The sequence below is a fragment of the Theobroma cacao genome, chromosome 5 (assembly GCF_000208745.1).
Source record: "Theobroma cacao cultivar B97-61/B2 chromosome 5, Criollo_cocoa_genome_V2, whole genome shotgun sequence".
In the NCBI taxonomy this organism is placed as follows: domain Eukaryota; kingdom Viridiplantae; phylum Streptophyta; class Magnoliopsida; order Malvales; family Malvaceae; genus Theobroma; species Theobroma cacao.
Window position 1 is genome coordinate 6,374,963 of NC_030854.1, and position 20,792 is coordinate 6,395,754.

At 35.1% G+C, this 20,792-nt stretch overlaps 5 protein-coding genes and 1 non-coding gene across 7 annotated transcripts; all 6 read right to left on the bottom strand.

Moving 5' to 3' along the window:
- On the bottom strand, positions 958 to 2,782 carry LOC18598283 (40S ribosomal protein S14). Its single transcript, XM_007027751.2, has 6 exons — positions 2,670 to 2,782; positions 2,149 to 2,268; positions 2,026 to 2,071; positions 1,640 to 1,725; positions 1,401 to 1,530; positions 958 to 1,302 (listed from the first exon to the last, which is right to left on the bottom strand). The coding sequence occupies exons 1-6, from the start codon at positions 2,670 to 2,672 to the stop codon at positions 1,235 to 1,237; spliced, it is 453 nt and encodes a 150-aa protein (XP_007027813.1). The 5' UTR covers positions 2,673 to 2,782; the 3' UTR covers positions 958 to 1,234.
- Positions 5,452 to 7,564, bottom strand: LOC18598285 (protein ABHD11). Its single transcript, XM_007027754.2, has 5 exons — positions 7,255 to 7,564; positions 6,933 to 7,171; positions 6,702 to 6,814; positions 6,087 to 6,227; positions 5,452 to 5,978 (listed from the first exon to the last, which is right to left on the bottom strand). The coding sequence occupies exons 1-5, from the start codon at positions 7,514 to 7,516 to the stop codon at positions 5,726 to 5,728; spliced, it is 1,008 nt and encodes a 335-aa protein (XP_007027816.2). The 5' UTR covers positions 7,517 to 7,564; the 3' UTR covers positions 5,452 to 5,725.
- TRNAL-UAG lies at positions 7,674 to 7,753 on the bottom strand. Its single transcript has one exon. It is a non-coding gene; the product is annotated as a tRNA-Leu (tRNA).
- LOC18598286 lies at positions 7,929 to 10,991 on the bottom strand. The gene is made up of 8 exons (XM_007027756.2): positions 10,681 to 10,991; positions 10,236 to 10,353; positions 9,810 to 9,929; positions 9,510 to 9,596; positions 8,981 to 9,057; positions 8,722 to 8,849; positions 8,399 to 8,535; positions 7,929 to 8,309 (listed from the first exon to the last, which is right to left on the bottom strand). The coding sequence occupies exons 1-8, from the start codon at positions 10,863 to 10,865 to the stop codon at positions 8,232 to 8,234; spliced, it is 930 nt and encodes a 309-aa protein (XP_007027818.1). The 5' UTR covers positions 10,866 to 10,991; the 3' UTR covers positions 7,929 to 8,231.
- Positions 13,147 to 15,834, bottom strand: LOC18598288. Of its 2 annotated transcripts, XM_007027759.2 has the most exons (3): positions 15,413 to 15,834; positions 14,482 to 14,535; positions 13,147 to 13,510 (listed from the first exon to the last, which is right to left on the bottom strand). In XM_007027759.2, exons 1-3 carry the CDS (start codon positions 15,779 to 15,781, stop codon positions 13,277 to 13,279), a joined length of 657 nt encoding a protein of 218 aa, XP_007027821.1. In that variant the 5' UTR covers positions 15,782 to 15,834; the 3' UTR covers positions 13,147 to 13,276. The 2 variants fall into 2 exon arrangements, with proteins under 2 accessions (XP_007027821.1, XP_017977262.1); XM_018121773.1 differs by lacking the exon at positions 14,482 to 14,535 and having other exon boundaries at positions 15,413 to 15,826.
- Positions 15,970 to 20,040, bottom strand: LOC18598289 (sorting nexin 1). Its single transcript, XM_007027760.2, has 11 exons — positions 19,829 to 20,040; positions 19,583 to 19,717; positions 19,339 to 19,474; positions 19,026 to 19,159; positions 18,310 to 18,384; positions 17,690 to 17,849; positions 17,441 to 17,574; positions 17,212 to 17,280; positions 16,862 to 16,941; positions 16,612 to 16,672; positions 15,970 to 16,523 (listed from the first exon to the last, which is right to left on the bottom strand). The coding sequence occupies exons 1-11, from the start codon at positions 19,838 to 19,840 to the stop codon at positions 16,314 to 16,316; spliced, it is 1,206 nt and encodes a 401-aa protein (XP_007027822.2). The 5' UTR covers positions 19,841 to 20,040; the 3' UTR covers positions 15,970 to 16,313.

A 20,792-nucleotide genomic window follows, 5' to 3' on the forward strand; every position in this document is an offset into this window, starting at 1 on the left:
TTAAAGCAAAAAGAAAATTTTTCTTAAAAAATTGACGTGTTTTTAAAAGAAAAGCTCTTGAATTTTTTTTGAAATTTTTTTTATGTTAAATTTTTTTTAATTAAAAAATTATTATGAAGCTTTTAAAAAAATAATTTTTAAAATTAAATTAAATTTGTTTGGTAAATTTATTTTTATAAATTTTTTTATAGATAAATCATTTTATAATATAACTTATAAAAATTTTAATTTTAATTAAAATTATCATAAAATGTATTTAATAATTAACTATTTATTAATCACAAGTTTTTTTATTTACAATGGAAACAAGTTAACTTAATTTTTTTATTTATTAAAAATAAATTTTAAAAATATAAAAAATATTTTTATATAATATAAAATTTATAATTAATAATAAAACGAATAATATTAAGATTATTTTTAATAGATGAAGACATTTTAAAACAAAAAGAAAATTTTCCTAAAAATTCATATTTTTAAAAAAAATTAAAAGCTTTTCGAAAATCTTATTTGATTTAAACTAAAAAAAAAACAAACAGACTAGATATTTTCAAAAAAATTGCTTTTTTTTTTACTTCTTAAAATCTTATTTAACTTGACTTCTACTTTTAAAAAATAAATAAATTAAAAAAATCAAACCAAACAAACTCTTTCACATGTTGATTAAAAATAAACCTTACCCTGCTAATTTGTTATCCAAGTTAAATTAAAAAATAAACCTAACCCTGCTAATTTGTTATCCAAGTTCAAAAGAAATCTATTTACAATTTAACCCTGTAAATTTAAAATCTATTTACAGAAACCAATTTCTTTAAATAAGAATCAGGCATTTTCTATAAACTCAATTTAACCTGAGCTGCTGGACTTATCTTCAAGGGAAGATCAATTGGCACTGGCAAGATTTTTATCTTTTGGGGCAGTTTAAGATTAAAAGTCTTACTGCTATTAAACAAAAGGTGCCATAACCATAAAAATTAATTATAAGAGGGGCGTTCCTACACCTCCACATGGAAAACCAAGAACAATAATTAAAAGCTTATCTTTAAAGTTGGATGGAATAGTTCCACAACTTTTGTCTTTGTAAATTCAGATCATTATCCATTCCAGAACTACAAATGTGCAACAAGAGAACAGGGCAAAACAAGCTTGAATCTAATCAGAAAATTGTTTTAAAAAAAGAAAGAAAACTTCCAGCATAGGAGCAGCAGCTGAGAAAAAGATAGGAAGCAATGAATCACAGCCTTCTTCCACGTCTACCACCCTTTCTACGGGTACTGTCAGTGGGAATGGGAGTCACATCCTCTGAGGTGAAGAATACGTTACATGTCAATTTACAGGAGTTGAGGTGAATGAACCTAACCTAAGAAACCATGAGAAATAAAAGGATGAGCGCATTGTACCTATGCGACCAATTTTCATCCCTGAACGAGCAAGAGCTCTAAGTGCTGACTGGGCACCAGGACCAGGTGTCTTGGTCTTGTTCCCTCCAGTTGCTCGGAGCTTGATATGCAAGGCAGTAATACCCAACTCCTACAGATAAAAACATGAATAGGCATAAGTTTACTGCATAACTATGTATTGCACCACAATTCAGAGGGTCAGTGATCAAGAAAAAAATTCAGAGAGTGAGCTATAAGACCTTGCAACGTTGAGCAACATCTTGTGCTGCAAGCATGGCTGCATAAGGGGAAGACTCATCCCTATCAGCTTTCACCTTCATGCCACCTACAATTGAAAGACACAAGGAATGAGTTAAAAAAATAATATTCACTGAAATAACTCCAAGCTGAGTTATGAAGATCAAGGCATGTTGCAATGTTAAATTAACATTTTTTTATCACAACATTTTAACTGGATTTTATAGTAGTAAGCAGTTGGTTCCTTTTCATAAATCCAACTTGGGAGTTGGGCAGTAAAATTATTAGAACCAACGAAGACAATTGTAAAAATCTAGAGATAACAATAACAGCAGAAACCCAGGATAGCAAAAGAAATCAGTTTTCAAAAGGCAAGCATCAAACATACCAGTGATGCGAACCATTGTTTCCCTCCCAGACAAATCAGTCACATGCTGCAAATACAAACATAGCATTTTAAAGGTAGTGAACTAACAGAAAATCAATGTAAATAGAAGAGGTTATTACTTACGATAAATGTGTCATTAAATGAGGCAAAAATGTGAGCCACCCCGAAAACATGCTCGCCCTCTCGTACAGCAGGTCCAAGATTAGTATTCTCCTCCTTGGGCTCCCTAACCTTTCTCCTTGACTACAAAATACCACAAATCAATCAATACATCACATCGGCTATCCTATTTGCATCTCAAAAAACACCACCGACAGAGAATGCGAGGTTAAAACCTAATGCAATTAGTAAATGATTCCGATTTAAACTTGCCCATTTCAAGACTAAGACAGAGCATCGCACATTTCCTATTTTAATTTTACTTCAGTTTATCTAGCATAGAAACATACTAGAGCTGGTGCAAAGTAAATAAAATCAACCTTTCAAAAATTAAAGAAACATAAAATCACATTGTTTTTTAAATTTAGTCTGTAAAATTGATTCCTTTTCAACTATTTTCTATACACAAATCCCAAACATTTTCTCAGCCGCCGGACAAGCTTTAGTTACCGGCGAGAATCGAATAGACGAGAAGAGAGACTTACCATGGCTTCCGGCTAATGAATGAGAGCTGGAGAAACTAGGGTTTCTGAGAGCGCTTTAGCTGATGCTTTAGCCTCCAAGGACTCTGGCTTTCGAAGGGAAGCTTGGATATCAGCGGCTATGATTTATAGCTAGGGTTTTGGTGGCCGTGATCTGAAATGACGAAAAGGACCTTGCATTGGTTTGAGGTTGGAGCAGGGTAAATGCGTCCTTGTAAATTTACTTTTTGCTGATTGTTAATAAACGTTTTTGTTTTCCAAGGTATTTATTGAATAAAAGAATAATAAGTAGGGTTCTCAAATTGCCCTAACCCAAATCTTATTTGATAGGTTACTCGAGTTTTAAAAATAGTCTATTAAGTTTCTATTCGAAATCCGTATTTAAATATTTTAAATATTATTTATTAAATATTTATATCCATTAAATATTTGATTAAAATAGCATTTAACTCATTGGTTAATGCATGATCTCCTACTTAAGGAGTAAAGTTTGAATCCTCTCTCCCTTAATTATAAAATAAATAAATAAATAAATTTTTATGTATATTATTAATAAAAATTAACTTAATAAATTAAAGTAGTTCATAAAAAAATTTAAAATTTAAAATCATACTTAAAACAATTAATGAATTTTAATAGGTATTACATTAAGTAAAAAATTATAAACAAAAAATAATAATATATAAAACTAAAAACTAATATTTAAAATCATTATATATAATGATTCGGGTAGTGAGTGTCCTAAGACCACTATCTAAACCCTACCCGAACTCATGATGAGTAGTAGTTTTATTATCCAAATTTAGTCGAACCTAATTATAGGATAACTTAATATTGTTTAATAGGGTAAGGTAATATACAGGTATCAGATTATAATGTACTTATTAACATCCCTACAAAAGAATGTTTATAGGATATTTTATTTCCAAAAAAAGATTGGTATTTGAAAGAAATTATAGGCAAAGATAATTAAAAAATAAATTCTATGAAATAAAAATTTAGCAAGCCCCCATAAGTATGAGCCTTCTGTGAGGCATAAAGAATGAAAATAATTAAAGAAACGGAATATTAGTTCTACTTCATTTTTGAAAAAGAGAAAGGAGAAGTCTTGTACAATTTTTTGTATGGGAAAGAAATCTCAAGATTACAAGTTGTGATCAATTCAACAAGAAATAACTAGATTAATTAGTGGTGTCTGGATATACTCTAGTGGTAGTATCAAAATTACCTAACTTCTGATTTTGGTTTCCTTTTAGCTTATATCAAAAGTATTTTAATTGCGCAGATTGTGTTAAATTCAAGAGTTAGAGCTGGTGGAGATTTGAAGTAAAAGTTTTAGACTTGTTGTATCAAATAATTGCATAATTTTGCATTTATGATGATAACCTAATCCATTATAAAATTCCAAGCAAACCATTATAACTCTTTAGAATTTGAGAGTGGAAAATTTATGAATACATCCAAATGCTTCACTGAAAAAGCAATGGTGCCATGGATATTTTGGAACATTTTATTGACATCCCAGATGATGAAGGAGATATTCCGGAAGCTTGGCCTGCAGAAAATTTGACAGCTACCATGGATGATGTAGAACATATTCATGAAGCTTGGCTAGAAGAAACTTTTATGGACAACACGGATGATGGAGATATCCATGGCGCCAACAGAGATATCTCAATATTAGATGCTTCGTTTCTTGATTGAGTGAGATAGAACTCGAAAGGTAGACAGAAATAATACGAGAAAACGATTTTTTCTATCACTTTTCTAAGTTATGAAGCAAACATTATTTTCTTTCTTGAAACATTTTAATTATAGTTTTAACAAAACTCAGGTTAGCATCCCAGAATAGATCTTTCTCGTAGTCAATGTTCTTATTGAGCTTCTATCAGCAGCTTTCCTCTGTGAATAAACCTCAATATGCTTTAATTGCCATGTTAATGTCGTCTGCGGCTGCAATTACACGCATCCTCGAGATTGTTTGCAAGGCCGGAAAGGAAGGAGTCTTCTGGAGTTTGGAAAGCAAGTTACCCTGGTTTTACTATTCATCTCCAAGCCACAGGCCCTGAAATGATCGGATTAGCTTGCGCCATGCTGCAGTCTATTTTATCAGCAGTTGCATACACCTTTTACCTTCAACATGCTGAATATCCCTTCAAAAGTATCTTTTTGGCCACTTGTCTTCGCTCTAGATCTATTTTGCTCTAACGTTATGTAGAATCCCTTATCAGAAGGCCTTTCATAGAGATTATAACCTACACTTCGGCATTCCACGTTTCAACAGAATGATTAACTGTTACCTTACTTACTAGGCAGTTGCCTCCCCACCTTCTTCTTCTTCTTTTGCATTACGTTAATACGGGCGCAAGGCTCCTTGGTAACTAGAACCCAGGGGCCCGGCCTCGGGTAATCATCCCTCTAAGGGAGGGCATCAATCGACCACTAGGTCAAATCCAATTATTCTTTGGCACTTGCTATTTCTACTTGATGTTAAAATGTAGGGGGAGGAAAAGAGATAGAAATTTGAACAATAGTACAATTTATCCCTTGATGTTACTAGAGCCCAACATCCCACCATACATGAAACAAACTGGAATACATCATACGTGCATCTTTCATTGTGACAATGCTGTATTGAGACCAGAAAGATAGCTCCAGGGCATAACTCTGTCTATGTGTCTACAGCCATGCAATGAAAACCTTTTAGACAGTATGAAGCAGCACATTCATCATAGGATTTGAAAATGAATTAATAACCATTCCAAGAACTATAATAGTCATCTGATGATGCTAATGAATTAAACATATTCAAAATAGAACAATATAAGCAGAGATAGCAGTTGGTTTCAACAATACCAAATAAAACAACAATAATAGATATTGCTTTTGCCAACAAGATTATTGCAATCTTAAGAAATTTCATTCAAACGTGTTCCCCCAATTAAGTCACCCCAGTAGCCTAATGACTAAATTAAGAGTGTTTTATAATCCCAAAGCAAAATGGGTTTATACCTGTATCACACCATCACTGTATGCCCCAAAAGCCTCTTAAAATTACATCAGAACAGGCACTTCACCTTGGGTGCCACAATCTCAAGAAGGCCCTTGGGATTATCCACATGAACCCAATGGCCTGAATTGGGAAGAACATGAACTGAAATTTTCCCAGCAGATCCATCTCCTTTCTGACCAGCAAGCCTTTGAAGCTGATTAATCACATCTGTGTCCCACCGGTCACTTTTCTCTGCACGGACAATTGCTATCTCCAGTCCTTTTGGAGGGTGCTCCAACAGGGACCAATAGGACATCTCCCTACAAAATTTTACATTGATTAATTCACTAATAAGCCTGCAAAGAAAAGATGTGGGCAAATTAAAAGTGGGATAAGTTTATCAATGTGGTATCATTAAATATTATAACCTGTAGGAATGAAACATCTGGACAGCACCTTCAAGATTAAAAGCCCATGTCTCTTGTTCTCCGGATTTCTTGAGGTTGGTGCCTATCCACTCCGACAATGACTTAGAGAACCCAAGTTCAATCATATGGTTAACAAGCCACCTGAGAGCAGATAATATAAGTACACAAGAGGAGCATATTTTTGATCTACATATCATCCAAAAGGACAAAATTATTAGTCAAATTATGCTTCTCAACTTCACTGTCATATCACAGAACAAAGGATAAAATGATCTACCATCGCAATTCATGCTGAATGACTAAAGCACAACTGAAGTATTGGCCACTGACTCATTAATACTGTAGAGATGCATTAAAGTTCTTCCGTGGCTCTAAATAACAATTTTCAATGGGCAATTAATAGTTTAAAACAAATAGCAAAATGCCGAACAATCATCTTCCCTTGAATCCAAACCATCTTTAGATTTAAGATTCTAGTGATTTCATTTTAAGGCTCAATGATATATATAAATACAGGTTTGAGACGAATTATCCAATAGATAACAGGGCCATTAAACAAAGAAAACAATGCATGAAGATAAAAAAAACATGCCACACGAGGAGCAAAGGCTTTACTTCCGTGACGGCACCATTGAAGGTAAATTTTGCAAGGTCTGTAAAACATTTTCTACTTCACCATCACTATTTTCAGAGGTAACTTTTCCAGGGACAGAATCGAGTACCCACAGCTGCTCTGCACCAGTAAATAAAATAAAATAAAATTCGCAAAAATTAAGTTCTCAAACACATACAATCAGCAAAAGCAACAAGGATTTTTGGGAATTCGGGCAATGAAGCAGTAGATACCTGTTTGGGAAGTTTGACATTTTCACCATACTCTCTATTGACACAGCTCTGGGCAAATTGCAATGCAACTTTGCCACCCATAGAGTGGCCAATGACAACATCAGGCCAATCCCAGCCTTTGGAATTTACCAAATTTCCCAAATCTTTGGCTGCATTTACCATATCATGCGGTGGATCCAATCCTTCTATCTCCACTGACTTCCCATGATTCCTCAAATCCGCCAGCACCATCCTCCACTCTACAGAATAAATAAATAAATTAGAGACTTTTCTTTTATTTCCAATTTTTCTCAGGAAACAAACCGGAGGGGGGGTTAATTACCAGAAGAAGGGGAGGTGGAGAGACAGGAGGCGAGGTTGCGGGAAAAGGAACGCCAGTTGCGGGCGGAGCCGAGGAGGCCGTGGAGGATCAAAGCAGTGTGAGTGTAGGGTTTGTTTGGATTGGCTTGCATTTCTTCGTAAGCTAGGGTTTGTAGCGATCTTTTCGAGATAGTTTGGGGATGAGTCAGCAGGGAACTCGGTGAATTAAGGAAGCGAGTCGAGAGATTACTGGGAATTACTTTGTTTCTAATGAGTCGAGCCATGTGGTAACTGGCTTGCTTCTTCCGAACTCTGTAATGGCTGCCAGATCAATTAAAAGGAGAAGGGGAAAAACAAAAGTTCAACGATGTCGTATTAGCTGGGAATAATCAAAAAGTTAAACGACGTCGCGTTTAAGCAGAATGGAAAAAATTAAAAATATGACAGCTGTGGGATTTGAACCCACGCCCTTCCGGACCAGAGCCTAAATCTGGCGCCTTAGACCACTCGGCCAAACTGTCTTCCGGGCAGTTGTTCAACAGATAGTTAAATATTCCTTGTTTACAGCTCTACCACTTGAAAATAACTTAACTGCCCGTTAACTGATGGATGCAATCGCTTGACTTAAAAGTTCACCCTCAAATAAGTTCTATTAACTAAATTATTTTTGCTAAGTTTAAATTTATATTCAAATGATGCAGTTTAAATAACGGACCTTGATTACATTTTCGCTTGTTACAACTTCTTACAATAATAAAGGAACATACTACCTGATCTGCAGGAATAGATAAAAGGCAAGAACGAGACTGTATTAACCATTATGACATTTGCAATCATTAACCAATCATACATTTAACATTCCTCCCACATTCCCTACTTTTCTAGTCTTCTATTTTCCTTCTTTTTTTACTTTCATTTAATGGGGGGTGGAGGTAAGGGGCTCAATAGCTTGTCATCCTGAAAATTTGAGGGGGGAAAATGGAGAGTCTTCAACCTTCTTTAGTCAAATGGATCAATCCGTGGGTCATGTTCGCTAGCCATCAGCATCCCGGTGCACAGACAAGTTGGGCACATCACCTAAGTTAGAACTGACAATTAGCTTCTGAATTCTGAAAACTCAATAAACCATATATAGGTGATCTTAGGATTGTGTATATACAGTTTACCTTTCCTGAACCGGAGCAGTTCGGACACCTCTGAGTAGTAGGCACTTTCAAAGGCTGACCAGAAGCACTGGATAGTGAGATAGGATCAATGTTCAAGCATACGCCACTCGCTGAACATTTTGCACAGCCCAAATAACCTGCTCTTAGGATAACCACAAAAAACCAAATGAAAATTAGTAGAAACTCAGATGATTTTTCCTTTGTTGAGGGAAAGAGTGCATTAGGCAAAAAAGTACTACTTCAAATAGTCTGAAGGAATAAAATAGAGTTACCAGAAGTAAATAAAGGAAAAGAGCATGTCCTCAGAACAAACAAATACATACCATTTCCATGGCAATATTTACACCTTTTCTTCTCTTGTTGCTCAACATTGTTGGCTTCAATTAGCATCAAGGCTGAAATTACACCCACCACCCCTCCTGAAAAGGATGCCACGATGGGATCAACTTGACTGAATCAAGAAACCAATAAGTTTTCAGTGTAATTCAAAGACTTTAATTATCCAATTCCATGGTCATTTGCACCAAAGCAGTAGTTACTCTAGGTTTCAAAATTAGTAAATGAGGATAAGCGGATGAATACCTCAACTGCAATGGCAGATGCATGTTGCGTATAAAGTCTTCATATGAAGTACCTCCTAAACCTAATTTTAGTTCCAGCTGCCATGAAAAGTAGATTACAATAACAAAAACAACCAGTGATTAGAGACAAATATATTTAGATCAACTGTGATACAACAGGACATGCACTTGGCATTCGAATCAAGTGAGACATTGGTTGGTTGTAGTTAGCCTAGGCACTAAATCTAACCGATTAACAAACACAGAATAAAGGACTTGTTCAAATGAAAACGAGAACATACATCACTTCAGTCCAGCCATGGTAACCTTTACTTTGGTCCATAGCCCGTTCTCTATTTTTTCATATATTTTTCATATATAAGTAACTAAACTCTCATAATTTAACCATAAACAATTAGAAACAAGTCTATGAATGCCATATATGATAGTTAAAAGAAGGAAATGACAACTTTAAATCAAATTTAAGCATGAACACTACAACTTGTATTTATGAAAAACTAAAAATAAAATTAAAAGTACTTAGCACCTACTGTTGGTGCAATAAGACCTCCAAATACAATTATTCCAGATATAAATGCTAGGCTTGTGAAGTAAAGCTGCTTCATGGTCTTCGGTGTCTGCTTCAACAGAAAGATGAAGAAGATTAGTAAACAATGAAAACATAAAATTCATCACTAACAACAGATCTCAATATAGGGTTGTTTTTTTTATAAGGCATGCTATTTCCCAGATAGATAGCATTGCTTTTTAAGGCATGTCTTCCCTATACGTGCCTCTACTAATTAAGCATAAAATGTCAAACTGACAATATATCTGGACCTTAAACTCACCACATAAGAGAGAAAAGGAATTGAAGACGGAATGTCGGGCATCTCATCTATTTCTTCATTGCCATTCTCATTGATAACTTTCACATTCTTTATTCGCTGTTGTATCCGCAATCTCCTTACCTATACAAATTATATTTTAAAATGAAAATAAAAAAGAGAACAACTCAATCGAATGCAAAAAAGCATTATCCTATTTGGCAACCCTTTTTGACCCTATTTTATGGACGGATGGTAATAACCCAAAACTACTTCCAAGTCTATATGTGCATCAGATAAACAGCTTCAAGGAGCAATGCGAAGGATTTATAATACTGACTTGTTGTCACATACAAAGATTCCTTCTCTATACAATATGTACTTTCAACCCTTACGAAAAGACCCAGATTAAATCAAAACAATTTTTTTATAGATAAAATAAAACATTACCTCTTCCATGAGAAGAAAGATCCTATTGCGCCTACTCCTTATATTATCTTCAATTTCCTGCAGCTGCATCTGCCCAAAATCCCGAACAGTCTCCGGTCCCTCAATGATGCAAAAGTTACTGAAAGTTGAGAAACAAAAAACTTTTCATTCATTTGAAATTAACAATGAGAGCAACCAAAAGTAAACTCAAAGTAAAAAAAAAAAAAATTACTTATAAGACAATCAAAATGAGAAACCCATTTAAAAAGTAAGTAGTTAGTACATCGGGATTTAAAAAAAAATCAATAATTCAACAACTTTCAGCATAGAAATATTCGAGTTTTCCATTGCCATGCAGTAGCAATGTAATTCTGATTTTCTGGGTTTCATTACCAGAAACTTGACTTCGATAAACAAAAAAAAAATTGATAAGAAACGAAAATGAAAGGGGAATTGAGGAACGAACCTGGTATTGTTATCAGCAGAAGGGGAAGGGTTGTTTTTAGAGGAAAAACAGAGGAATGAAGAAGGAGAAGAATGTCTAGGTGAAGAGAGGAATTTAGAATTTCCATTCAATGGAATCAGGGTTTTGAAACTTGGAGAAGTCGTAGGAAGAGGAAGAAGAGGAGAGTAGAAATGGAAAGTGGTCATTTTTTTTTTCTTTCTTTTTCAATTTCTCATTGAGTTAAGAATTAAGATAGGGTTTTTACGTGATATTGGCCTAACTTCTTGCTTCCCCTTGTTGTCTCTACTCTCTACCCTTACCCATCACAATGTAAGGGTCCGTTAGTTAATTTTTATTTTTATTAAACAAATTATTTTTAATAGATTTATATTGATATAATATTTTAAAAAATTTTAAATTGCTCAAAAAAAGTTAAATAAATTTTTATTTTTATTACCTTTAATTAAATTTTTATATTTTTATTTTTAATTCAATAAATTCTTATAAAAAAAATAAACTAATTACATTTTACATTTTATACTTACAAGAGACTGATTGAAAATATTTTCAGTTTTATCTTTTTATTTTACATCATTTGGACATGATGTTGCCTTGTTACAGGCTTTTATAAATAATGAAACAACAAAGTATACTCACTAATGGACTCGTTACAAGAAAACGCACTCTCATCATAAACAACAATCCAGAATCAAGTTACAGATTCAACAAAGTAAAAATGGTTTAAATTGGCCAGCTAAGCTACACTTGTTATCCTTTGGCATGTATGTGGATTTTTCAGCTTGAAATCACAGAAGCAACTGAAAAGCATTTCACAGTTAAGAAAACTAATGCAACCAAAGCAAATAAAGGAATAAGCCTGGTATCTGAAATTAATGTATCAAAAGTTAAAGAGGATATGCCTGAGTTGCTGATACACGATAATTTTTGTCGGTAGAATTCTTGGCATTATATGGACACCCAGCAAGACAATTTCCACAAGCTTTGCAGATATCCAGATTTTGATGCATCAGTAATCTGGATGGGGGCTCTCCAAGATCAAAATTCATGCTTAACTTCATTGAATCCTGAACCATTTCTTCTACCTCTCCGTAATCTATTTCTTTCATAACTTTGGCAATGGGGAACTGGCCAGGAACACTTCGTATTCTCAACATTGTCGCAGCAGAAGCTTCACCAACTATCCCAGTCCCATTCCCATTCCTTTGGCCGTTTCGAATTTCTTCTAGTAAGAACTGGGTTTGGCGGCATTATTCCCTCATTCACTAGTGAACCTCCACCAATCCCACAAGCCACAGTTGCCAGTGAATCATTTGGGTTCATTAACCTGTAATTTCATTAAATAATAATAATCATAATTTTGTTTACACTATAGTTAAGACAAATTATGACTTTAATCAGGTTTCAAACTCATGTCATAACTATGAAAATGATTGTCAGCGCCAAGAACAGAAGCACAGTCTTCCTATTAAAATATCCTCAAATAATTTATGTTGTGTGGAACAGGAGACTGACCTGAAACAAAGCATCCCTTGGGCCAAAGCTGACACCTATAATCCGACTCTCCATCCTCACAGCTGACATGATCCTTAGCTTCCCATTTTCTGCCCTTCTCAGCCAGGCATACCTTGACTCCTGCCAACCGACAAGCAGCAACAGAACCCCCATATCCAGACCCCACAACAACAGCATCATAACCATCTTCTCCATCGGGAAGCATTTGTTTTAAATCTGCTGGTTTCTCCATTTTTTTTTAAACCCAGAACTGAAAGTTTCGGGACCTTCCAGTGATGTCTATTGACTTTAAGTCATGAGCAATGAAGAGAAGACAAGAAGCATTTCAGTTTCATATTCAATTAATTTATAGGATAAACACTGCCCCATAGGAAGTAACTGGATGAAGAAATTTTCTTTTTTTTTTTACCATATATTTTGTTCAAGGAGAGCTATAACATCATTAATTCTGCATGAAGAATCCATTGCATTCACAAGGAGACAATGGAGTTGGCATATCATCTAGACCTATGCTCCTTGACAATGTATAATTAAATTTCTTTACAGATTATTCAAAGAACAGAGAAACGATAGAAAATGTTTCTTTCTTGTCAACCAATTTGGAAGTATATAAGTAAATCATGGTAACAGAAAAGAATTTTCCTCTTGTTGTTAACAGCATTTAAAACAGCACAGACATACTTATTGGTTTATGCCACTTATAACCGTTGCTGCAGTAATTTATTGTGTATCATTTCCAAAAAAAGAAAGAAAGCATCATACTATTCCTTCTCTTTTCCAATTTTTATGTGTATCTTCGAAAATGAATATAAAATAAACATGACTGGACTTAGACCTCTTGATATTGAAGAATCATCAAGGTTTTTATTTTTATATATATTTAGGGGAAGAAGGATTCAAACTTTACTCTTTTTAAGAAGAAAATCATGAACTAATCAATGTGCCAAATGCTCCGGTGTAAAAGAATTATCAAGTTTATATATCTTTAGTTTAGAAATAGGATCTTTATCTAGGAAAGAGAGATAAAGAAGGTGGCAGGTGGGGGATATGGGAAAATAGTGCTACGTATCAAACAAAGTCTCGCTCAAACTCTAGCAATTTCAACTGACTTCTGCAGGGCTTGAAGAAGACTTCTCATGATCCTTGGCTCACCAGGGGGAGACTGATCTTTTAAGGGTCCATTTCTTATTGCTCGAAACATTGGACCTGAACCATCTGTTGCTGGAAAGACTAGGCAATCTATATACACCAGGACATCAGTCTTTCCATCTCCAATCGTAATAAAACCAAGTCTAGCTCCACCTGGTATTTTGTCAATCTGTATGAACAAAAAGTGAAGAAACATTTATGGCCAATAGGAGTTGTAACTTCATTGTCCGTCTTATGCATAGCATGTTTATCCTAATAGATAACAAACAGAGCAATAAACAAATGACGTCCAATAAGAATCCCCAAGGTCAGGATGAAGTCATACATTAACATGTGCTGGTTAGAATATTCGAACCATGTTTACTGCAAAAGAACTGAAACTAATAACCCGGACAAGACTTGGGGAAAAAACAAGGTTTAAACACCAATATGATACAGTTAGATCAATAGGAATAATGGTTCACCATACAAAATCTTCCAGTTATTGCAAAACAAAAAAAAAAAAAAAAACACATAGGACAGCAGATGTCATCTTATATATTTCAAATTCACATAAGGCCTTACACTAAACAAATGTGGCATGAAGATAGAAACTCAATTTGTCACATATCTAGCAAGACATCTTTATATCAATTTGAACAACTTAAAGTTGTAGGCCAAATAAAATAAGTACTATAAAAATAATAGCCACAAACTTGTTTGTGATGAAATAATAGCCATAAACTTCAATTCATATAAGATGGTAAGCACAAACATCTGGTCCATCAAGAAGCCAAAGCTAGCATTGACATGCTAAATTGGGAATGACGAGTAGTGTGATTTTCAATCCTTTATATGTGATGCACACTTTAAATGTTCCTCCGAAATAGACCTGAAGAATAGTCTTCTTAGCATTATGACTAGACTGAGTTAACATACCAGTTAATTCCTCCAAAAAGGGACTTAACATACCAGTGGCAAATGAACTTTAACTAATGTCAGTAGCCTGTATCACCTTGGCTGATCTTACCCATCTAGAATATGAAGTTTTGAGGGCTATGGCTACTGGTGAATATACGCATTGTCACATTCCATGAACATGTGCCTATGTGCAATTACCATTCAAAAACTTTTAAGTTAACGAGAATTCTAATGACAAACCTTTAAAGGTATTGGAAGTGGCACATTCGCTCCTTGGCATAGACTGTTGGCCCACTGTTATAGAAACAAAGAAAGAATACAGACAAAACTCAAATACTCTGATAGAACAGTCTACTTTGCAAGAATCGCAGATTCAAGGACGCATCTTAGAGCATTCACTTGGAGTTTTTTCAATCTGTTTCTTTTCAGTTGTATTATTTTTTCAGCTTTTGCTTTGTGACTGCCCTGGATTTTGGCAGCTTGTGTGCTTTGTAGCGAGATTGCTTTGGCTGAAGGAAATCTTTATTTATCCAAAAAGACAAATAGTCTGATGAAAACTTCAATGTGATTCTACGTGTTCTTTTGTATCACTTCCACGACATTGAAGGAAATGGACAGAAACATCCATGGCAGGAAGAACTGGAAAGTGAATCTATCAGTAGAAAATAAAAAAGAAATTCTGAATTTTGTTTATTGTTCGGACGTGTGAGCAAGCAAGACTTTCCTTGAGTGGCAAATAAAACAGCCAAGTAAACAACTTGGACATTGAGTATGGACATTACCAAAGCAAAACCTGAATGAAACTTTTTCATTTGTCAATTACTGGTAAAGCATTAATATGGACAAGCTTTTTTTAGAATAAAAAATCCATTTGTCAATTACTGGTAAAGCATCAACATGTACAAGCATTTTTTAGAAATAACATAACAAAATTCAGGGAAAAAAACAAAGCGCTTTTTTTTTTAATAGAAAGAACAACAAAAATATCCAGGAAAAAAAATATCATTGAAAAGAACATAAAAAAATCCAGAAGAAAAAACAAGCTTTTAATCCAGGAAAAAAAACCTCCGACCAACTGAGCTATTCCAGCTTTATTGAGTTATTTCAGCTTTGTTGCCTTAATTAGCATCGGATTCTTGCTAAACGTAGTGATTGTAAAGCTGAGAATTACCTGAAACAACAAGGTTTCAAATCTCTGAAGATCAGTGTTGGAAGGCAATTTCATGGTACCAAGAGAGATTCCGTCTTCTTCGTCATCAGCAGCGGGCACAATGTCATCCTTTCCTGCGGAAGCCTTTCCCATTAACTTCACAATCAGGTTTCGTTGGCCGTAATGTCCACTCAGCTTGGTAAAAGGCAGCCGTTGCTTTTTATGCTCGAGGAATACTAGGGGTAACGAGGAAATAACCCGCTGGAAAGAGTGTTGCACCGGCGGAATGGCGCCCGTGGCGTGGAGGGGCTGCCTCGAAGCGCTGGCCATGAGAGAAGTTGGAAAGGAAGAAGAGTGCGAAAGAGAACCTCGGATAAGAATAAGATCCATTAGGATTTTTAAGAGGCGGTGAGTGGCTCATCATATGCTTGCCTGGCATGTCATGTCAGCATAATATAATGCAATTGTCGAGTTCCCCTTTTCTAATATCACCTACAGTAAAAGCCCTCTACCACTCTTCTTTGCAAGCACAATCTCATACACAGTTAAGATATCCAGTCCCATATCAGTTAACAAAATTGAACAGGAAACCCACCGTAAATCTAACATTGCAAAAAACTTTTTAAGTATGAATTTGTATGAAAAACACAACGAAAAGTGCTTTCTTTTTCTCTTTTTCCAGTTGTGCTTCATGAATGAGTTAAATCGTTAACTCACCCTTTTACTCAGTTTAAACTTTGTACAAGTAAAACCTAGTCAAAACATTGAGAAGAACCATAACTGGTACAACAGAATGGCAGAGCTAGCTCCAGACAGTCAAGATTTTACAGTGCGCGTGAGCCACCCTGCCATTCCTTAAATCTAAGAACTGCCCAATTGAGGTAAGCAACAAGTTTGATGATGATTACTAGTCCTTCCTTCATTAAGTAGAGGAGCAAGCTTCAAGCTTAGGAAGGAGACTTCGCCAGGCATCTGCAATGCTATTTGCCAGTCGAGCCTGTCCCTTTGCAAATTCATGAAAAGCAATCCCCATGTCTTGTGTTTTCTGTTCCTGGAAACGTACAATCTCTTCATTCATCAGTCGCACAATTGTCTCAAATCTTCTTGTCGCCTCCTCACTCTCTGCCTTCAACTGCAATCACAAAACCTATGTTAGCAGAGACAATAACGAATGGCCTCAATAGGCATATATTAGTGGAAGCTAGGATAAAGTGGCTTGCCTCCCTATACTCATGCTCCGCTTCTCCCACCCTATCAGAGCGTGTTAGCATGAGCTTGTCACTGCAAAAAATAGATATTGCTCAGATTACAAATTCAATTAACAAATATAACTTATAAAGATTGTCAAAGCATGCTGCTTGTTCACAATATCAAAGGCTCATGCACAGAGGCCACTGCTAATGGCAACACTAGATAGCAAAAACAAAAAAGGGAAAAAAAGGCATAAAATGCGGATGACCAGGAGCATACAGATTTATCTCCTTCAACTTCATTGTTTCAGCCAGTTCACACTGTTGCCTGAATGCATTGGCTCTCTCTCCTATTGTGGCCTGTTATAAACACAGATGCAAGAGGATCAGCTCTACAATTGTCACAAATCTTTCCACTTCAATTTTACCAGCACATAGGATGAAAAGGGAGCTAAAGTCGGAAGAAGTGCTCCCATCAATGATTCAACAATACCATTACTTTCCCATTTAACTGTTTTCAGTATTGTAGGTAGCAACACATGGTTCTTCAATATTTTCTTCAAGGAAAGCTATGCCTGCTAAGGCAGATGTCAGTTATCAAATATTACACAAGACCACAGCCCCACTCACCTTTATGGACTGGACGGCACGAACATAATCCTTCAAAGGTTCTTCAAAATTCATCAAGAGTTGATGGGCCTGTAGCCAATTTAAAGAATGTCAAAATGTAATGTTACCAATGTGAGCCACTTAATATCGAAAAAGGTTGGGTATCATTTATTAGGCAACAATTAGGAATGCCTGTAAGGCTGCAAGACAAACTACCAAAGTGCAAGGCTCAACTTAAAAGTCAGCCTACCTCTTTCTGCAGCTTAACTGATAGTGTCTCAGATTTAGCCCCAAGTTCAGAAAATGCCTTCCCAAGAGCTTGTCCTTCACAAGCACCAAGAAGCTTGGCTGCCTTACCAAAATCAGATAGTGATTGCCCCAACTCTGAGAATAGACAGAAACAATTTGTTCAATTGTATTCAAACCAAAAGGATATAAACACTTGAGAAAGATATAAATAAGAAGCATAAAGTGTTCAGAGCCTCAAAATCCTCATTACCTTTGTGTCTCTTTACCAGACGATATGCATGCTTCTGAGCTTCAGTTAAATGATTCTCAAGCTCAAAAACATAGTGTTTAAGCTTCTCATATTCAGGATTCGATTCTTCAACAGGTTTTTCCTTTCCAAGAACAACATCGCTCACTTTAGACTGTACATCCTGTTAAATTTCAAGACAAGTTAATGCAAGATTAAATAACATAAAAATTTCAATAACATGAACAAGTTATAGAATAAAACATTAATCAGCCAATTATTACACATTAAAAAAGTAAAAAAGGGATACCAAGGTATTATAGAAAGCAAGCAGTGAGTTCCCTGAGAGCTTCAGATAGGATGCAACAAGTTATCTATGACAGATTTATAAGTTATGTTAGAGGTCTTCTCCCTTAAAACGTGGCTCAGATAACAAGATTAAATTTTGTAGAAGAAATTCATTATTATGGCAAGAACTTTTGTTTATGGTTATTCACCAATCAAAATATCTACTAGAAAGAAATGTTCAAGCTAAAGTTTTCTGACATCTCATTAGTCATTAGATATTTTATTTGCATCTGTCTACTCTATAGTCATTCTACTGACATCCTAACTCATTATATTGTCACGAAGAACTTATTTACCTTGAGAATTTGCATGAAATCCGCTGGCTTCTTCTTAAAAATACCAGTCTCCTGAGATCTCAGTCTCTCCATTGTCTGAAAAGCCACAAAGTTTACATTCAAATTTGTGTTCTCAAAAATGTAGAAATTTAAAAATAAAGCATCAAATACACAAAGCAGGAACAGAAAATTGAGAAACTTGTCACCAATTGACCAGAGAACAAGATTTTACATTAGTCAACATGGCAAGTTCCCCCTGAACAGATCTGGCCTACTTAGGTAACTAAAATCATAATCCTTCCTTGTCAACATATATTACCAAAAGAATCTCCAATGCCAAACATGGCCCTAGATGGAATAATAGTGCTGGTCTCTTGGATAACAGTTCATTTAGAAATGTATATGGTGCAGTCTAAATGAATCACAGGGCTGAACAATAATGAAGACAAAAGTGAACATATTGCCTACCCCCCTTCAAAGAAGTTAAATTTGTATAATTCATGAAGACAATTTCAGATAATAACTATAAAATATTCCCTTTACAAGAAATTTTTAAGAAATGTAGTCTCCATCTCAATGATTAAAAATGAGATAATGCACCTTACATGCAAAGTCACAATTATCTACAACACCCAACTTTCAAAATATCCAGAAGGATGATCTGGTGATTATCATTAGAACATGCATAGAAAAAACAAAACTGAACCATTCAAAGCAAAAAACCCTAAAAGCATCACCTCTTCATCCGCCTGCAGAAAAGTTCTAAGATCTTCACTTTGTTGAAGATCATTATGTGCAGCAATCCGATTAACAAATACATCCAATGCTTGACGTCTCATTTCAATAAATTCAGCACTAAATCGAAATTTCTCTGCAATTGCGACATCCACAAAATTAGATTACTTCAGACACAAGCTTACACATTTAACCAGAAAAATATATTTACAATTACTCAAAAAAACATGAAATATTGCAATCAAAGGAATTGATCGAAAACTTACTGCTTTGAAACAAATCAAAATAAAGGTAAAGAATGCTCAATTTGTTTACCTACAGCACTCTTCTCGGGAAGAGGAGGAATAAAAATGCCTTTGTACTTCTCGAAAAGGCGATCACGTAACCAAACAAAGTCATTGTAACGCCTAATAACAATCTTTTCCGGTCCTTGGTATTCTGGGAAATTGGTCTGTCCAAACAGTGAAATTNCCCCCAAAAAAAATCCAATATTTTTATTAGTATTGAAGAGAATTTAAGAACGAAAGAAGAAATCAGTTTAATTATTAGCAACGGATACCTTGGTGATGACGCGATAGGATATATAAGCTTGGACGCCATTGCCTAACTTGACGGGATCCGTCACGGAAACTGAAAGATACGGTTGAGACGACGGAGATCTAGGGCTCTGCGACGACCCCGATAAGCTTCTTTGCTGCTCCATTTTTCACACAACCAAAGAAAACAAAAAAGATTGTTAATAATAAACGAATAGGCGAAAATCAAAGGACAATAGAAAGGTCGTTAGTGGCAGAGTTGTAATTACAGCAGTAATCATGGTTTATTTCGGAATTGTGGAGTCCGGTAAATACAGAGGTTTTTTTTTATTATTATTATTATTATTTTCTTCTTCTTCTTGGCAGCGAAGAGTCTTGCTCTTTTTTTTTTTTGGTTGCGCGGTGGTTGATGGGCTGAGACGCTTGAAAAGAAAGGGACAATTGAGGTCCCGTCAACACTCAACACGCTATCTGAGAGTCTGGCTCGAGACAAGAGGTTCGGACTTCATAACCATTTGGGTGACACGTGCAAAGCATGCGTATTATTTTTTTAACAAAGTAACCCCATTTTCAAAATTTTAATCAAATTACACTTAAGTTTGATAGCTTTTAAAATAAACATTCTATCTTAAAAAAAAATCTGTCACTGAACATATAAATTCATTCGTTAATCAATCATTATGATTTGGAAAAAAAAATTTTTTAGCCTTTAAAAATAACGTGTTTTTGTAAATAACTCTCGAAATAATTTTAACTGTTTTTAGTCACCAGAATAAATTTTGAGACAAAAATGCCCTTAATGAGCCATCTTTGTTAGCGTGCACTCTCAAACAGGCAAAAAATAAAAAAAAAATAAATATGCAAAGAATTTTGACAACATCTAATTTTGTGCAAAACATCCATTTTTTTTTTTGTGAAGGTTGTGCAAAACAAAATAATATTGCATGAGATGGTTTTTCAGAGATTTGGGATATGACATTTAGATAATAGGAGAAAAGTGATATTAAACCAAACGAGGAACCGATCGTGATGAATGGAAAGCTTGGCTAATGATGTGAAACCAGAAATCCTTGATACGGTGGTGAATTGAAAGGAGAAAGATGTGAATCCAAAGCAGGAAATGGTCTTGCTATAACAGGCCATATGTGAGAGGCTGTGGCATGGCAGGGTTTAAAGTTTGTGAAACGTCATGTTGAGAATGTGTGACACGTCAGCATTCAGAATTGGTGAGAC

What these genes read in the sequence shown, in the direction of transcription:
- LOC18598283 (XM_007027751.2), bottom strand. An exon ending in CATTTAATGACACATTTATC is followed by an intron (nt 2,072 to 2,148) that starts GTAAGTAATAAC and finishes TTGTATTTGCAG; the next exon opens with CATGTGACTGATTTGTCTGG. An exon ending in AACAATGGTTCGCATCACTG is followed by an intron (nt 1,726 to 2,025) that starts GTATGTTTGATG and finishes TTTCAATTGTAG; the next exon opens with GTGGCATGAAGGTGAAAGCT.
- LOC18598285 (XM_007027754.2), bottom strand. Translation starts at nt 7,516, where the DNA reads ATGGCTCGACTCATTAGAAACAAAGTAATTCCCAGTAATCTCTCGACT. An exon ending in ATGTCAAACTTCCCAAACAG is followed by an intron (nt 6,815 to 6,932) that starts GTATCTACTGCT and finishes GGTGCAGAGCAG; the next exon opens with CTGTGGGTACTCGATTCTGT. An exon ending in TCAATGGTGCCGTCACGGAA is followed by an intron (nt 6,228 to 6,701) that starts GTAAAGCCTTTG and finishes ATCTGCTCTCAG; the next exon opens with GTGGCTTGTTAACCATATGA.
- LOC18598286 (XM_007027756.2), bottom strand. Translation starts at nt 10,865, where the DNA reads ATGACCACTTTCCATTTCTACTCTCCTCTTCTTCCTCTTCCTACGACT. An exon ending in TCTGCTGATAACAATACCAG is followed by an intron (nt 10,354 to 10,680) that starts GTTCGTTCCTCA and finishes CTCAACTTTCAG; the next exon opens with TAACTTTTGCATCATTGAGG. An exon ending in GAGGTCTTATTGCACCAACA is followed by an intron (nt 9,058 to 9,509) that starts GTAGGTGCTAAG and finishes TTTTCATGGCAG; the next exon opens with CTGGAACTAAAATTAGGTTT.
- LOC18598289 (XM_007027760.2), bottom strand. An exon ending in CCTATCGCGTCATCACCAAG is followed by an intron (nt 19,475 to 19,582) that starts GTATCCGTTGCT and finishes CTGTTTGGACAG; the next exon opens with ACCAATTTCCCAGAATACCA. An exon ending in ATTTCATGCAAATTCTCAAG is followed by an intron (nt 17,850 to 18,309) that starts GTAAATAAGTTC and finishes GAAATTTAACAG; the next exon opens with GATGTACAGTCTAAAGTGAG.
- LOC18598288 (XM_007027759.2), bottom strand. Translation starts at nt 15,781, where the DNA reads ATGGATCTTATTCTTATCCGAGGTTCTCTTTCGCACTCTTCTTCCTTT. An exon ending in TTGAAACCTTGTTGTTTCAG is followed by an intron (nt 14,536 to 15,412) that starts GTAATTCTCAGC and finishes TTTCTATAACAG; the next exon opens with TGGGCCAACAGTCTATGCCA. An exon ending in CACTTCCAATACCTTTAAAG is followed by an intron (nt 13,511 to 14,481) that starts GTTTGTCATTAG and finishes TTGTTCATACAG; the next exon opens with ATTGACAAAATACCAGGTGG.